This window comes from Aedes aegypti, chromosome 2 (assembly GCF_002204515.2).
Source record: "Aedes aegypti strain LVP_AGWG chromosome 2, AaegL5.0 Primary Assembly, whole genome shotgun sequence".
In the NCBI taxonomy this organism is placed as follows: domain Eukaryota; kingdom Metazoa; phylum Arthropoda; class Insecta; order Diptera; family Culicidae; genus Aedes; species Aedes aegypti.
This window is the reverse complement of record NC_035108.1, coordinates 245054401-245055849: the sequence shown is the minus strand read 5'-3', so window position 1 is coordinate 245055849 and position 1449 is coordinate 245054401. Positions and strand designations below refer to the sequence as shown.

Sequence of the window (1449 nt, the reverse complement as noted above, 5' to 3'; positions counted from 1 at the left end):
CACCATGAGTTAGGGGTCTGACTTTTACCACCAGAACAGGCAGCCCGTTATGTTAATACTTGGCTAATTGAAACAACAGCTAATGATACGACAACCAAAGCTGATCAGGAAAAGGAAGATAATATTGATGATTAACTCCTCCTGCTGTACCCAATAGTAAATTATCAAATTGACGGTAAAATATATGTTTTGTGGCTGTGATATATCTATTCCAACTGGCTTTAGTAACTAGATTTCTAAATATACTACTACACTGAAACAGTCTCACTTTTATTGTAGCTCTGCATGTTTATATAACCCGAATTTTTACCATACCGAATTCGTTTGGGCGCCACAGAATGGTTTTCCGTTTCCGATGAGTTTAATCGTAGAATGTTTCGCACCGTTTCGTTCGGTTTCGCAATAGTTTGATTCAGGAAATGGGGAATCAGCATGGACGAAACGTACCGGGGTTTCGTCATACCACTAACATATGGATTGACATACGATTTTGCCATTGGCTGGAATTTCGGAGACACTGGTGGATACAAAAGCTGACCCGGGACAGGTTCTTGGCTGTAGAATCGACTGTTATGTGACATCCTGAAATTTTCCTCATCGGAATATTCGGCTTTTTCATGCTGGAAAGCCGGCAGTCGTTGAACTTGTTTCTCTGTGCGCGATTTGGCTTTGGCGCTCTTTTTGAAGGGTGGTGGTCGGACAAAATCTCGATTCAAGTACAATCGAAGCAAATAGTCTTCGATATAGTTTTCAATCATTTCTTCAGATTCTGCAGCTGTAATGTCACTTCTTCTAATTACCGCTCTCACTTTTGGATTCCTTAAAAGGCGCAATTGGTTGATACATTTGCATTCATCACCGTTATTATGATCCACGTATCGTCTTAGCGGAATCGATGAGTAATCACGCCGATTCTTCCAATAATGCATATTAGGCGGAGCACGCAAAGTATTTTCCGGGACACTAGAAAAAGCACAAACCTTAATAACTAATTACTAAAATATAACTAACAATTTATCACCGTCTCGCGCTCAAATCTGCAATGCTCAAAGCAAGCAAAAGTACCAAACTCCGCCACATGTTGCTTCTGCCACACACGATCAATTCTGATTCCAGACTGAAACGATCCACCTGCGAACGCTGCCCTTCCGTTAATGAGTAGATCTAAAGACGGCCAAAAAAAGATGTTTAGGGTTTACGGTCTCATGCCGACTAAAGTACATCAACGCATGATTGAGCTCCAATCGCCAACTGTTGTGCCTCGCGCAAAGAAAGAAAAATGCTACAAACTCGCTCAATGGGACAGATGTTCCCAATCTGGTGTATCAGTGGCTAAGATTGGCTATCAGTAAGTAATGGTGAAAAAAAAAGATATTAGAACAATCGAATACCGTAAGGACTCCATTCATCGCTAATTTAACAGCATTTTCACATATTTAATTCTGTCAA

The 1449-nt window shown here is 40.7% G+C and overlaps 1 protein-coding gene across 1 annotated transcript; it reads right to left on the bottom strand.

Moving 5' to 3' along the window:
* Positions 1-241: 241 nt before the first annotated feature.
* Positions 242-1221, bottom strand: LOC110675606. The gene is made up of 2 exons (XM_021841033.1): positions 1022-1221; positions 242-963 (listed from the first exon to the last, which is right to left on the bottom strand). Exons 1-2 carry the CDS (start codon positions 1078-1080, stop codon positions 249-251), a joined length of 774 nt encoding a protein of 257 aa, XP_021696725.1. The 5' UTR covers positions 1081-1221; the 3' UTR covers positions 242-248.
* Positions 1222-1449: the final 228 nt, after the last annotated feature.

Excerpts from the sequence above, each read along its gene's own strand:
- LOC110675606 (XM_021841033.1), bottom strand. The coding sequence starts at position 1,080 with ATGTGGCGGAGTTTGGTACTTTTGCTTGCTTTGAGCATTGCAGATTTG. Across the intron at positions 964-1,021 it reads GCAGATTTGAGCGCGAGACG|TGTCCCGGAAAATACTTTGC; the intron begins GTGATAAATTGT and ends TGCTTTTTCTAG.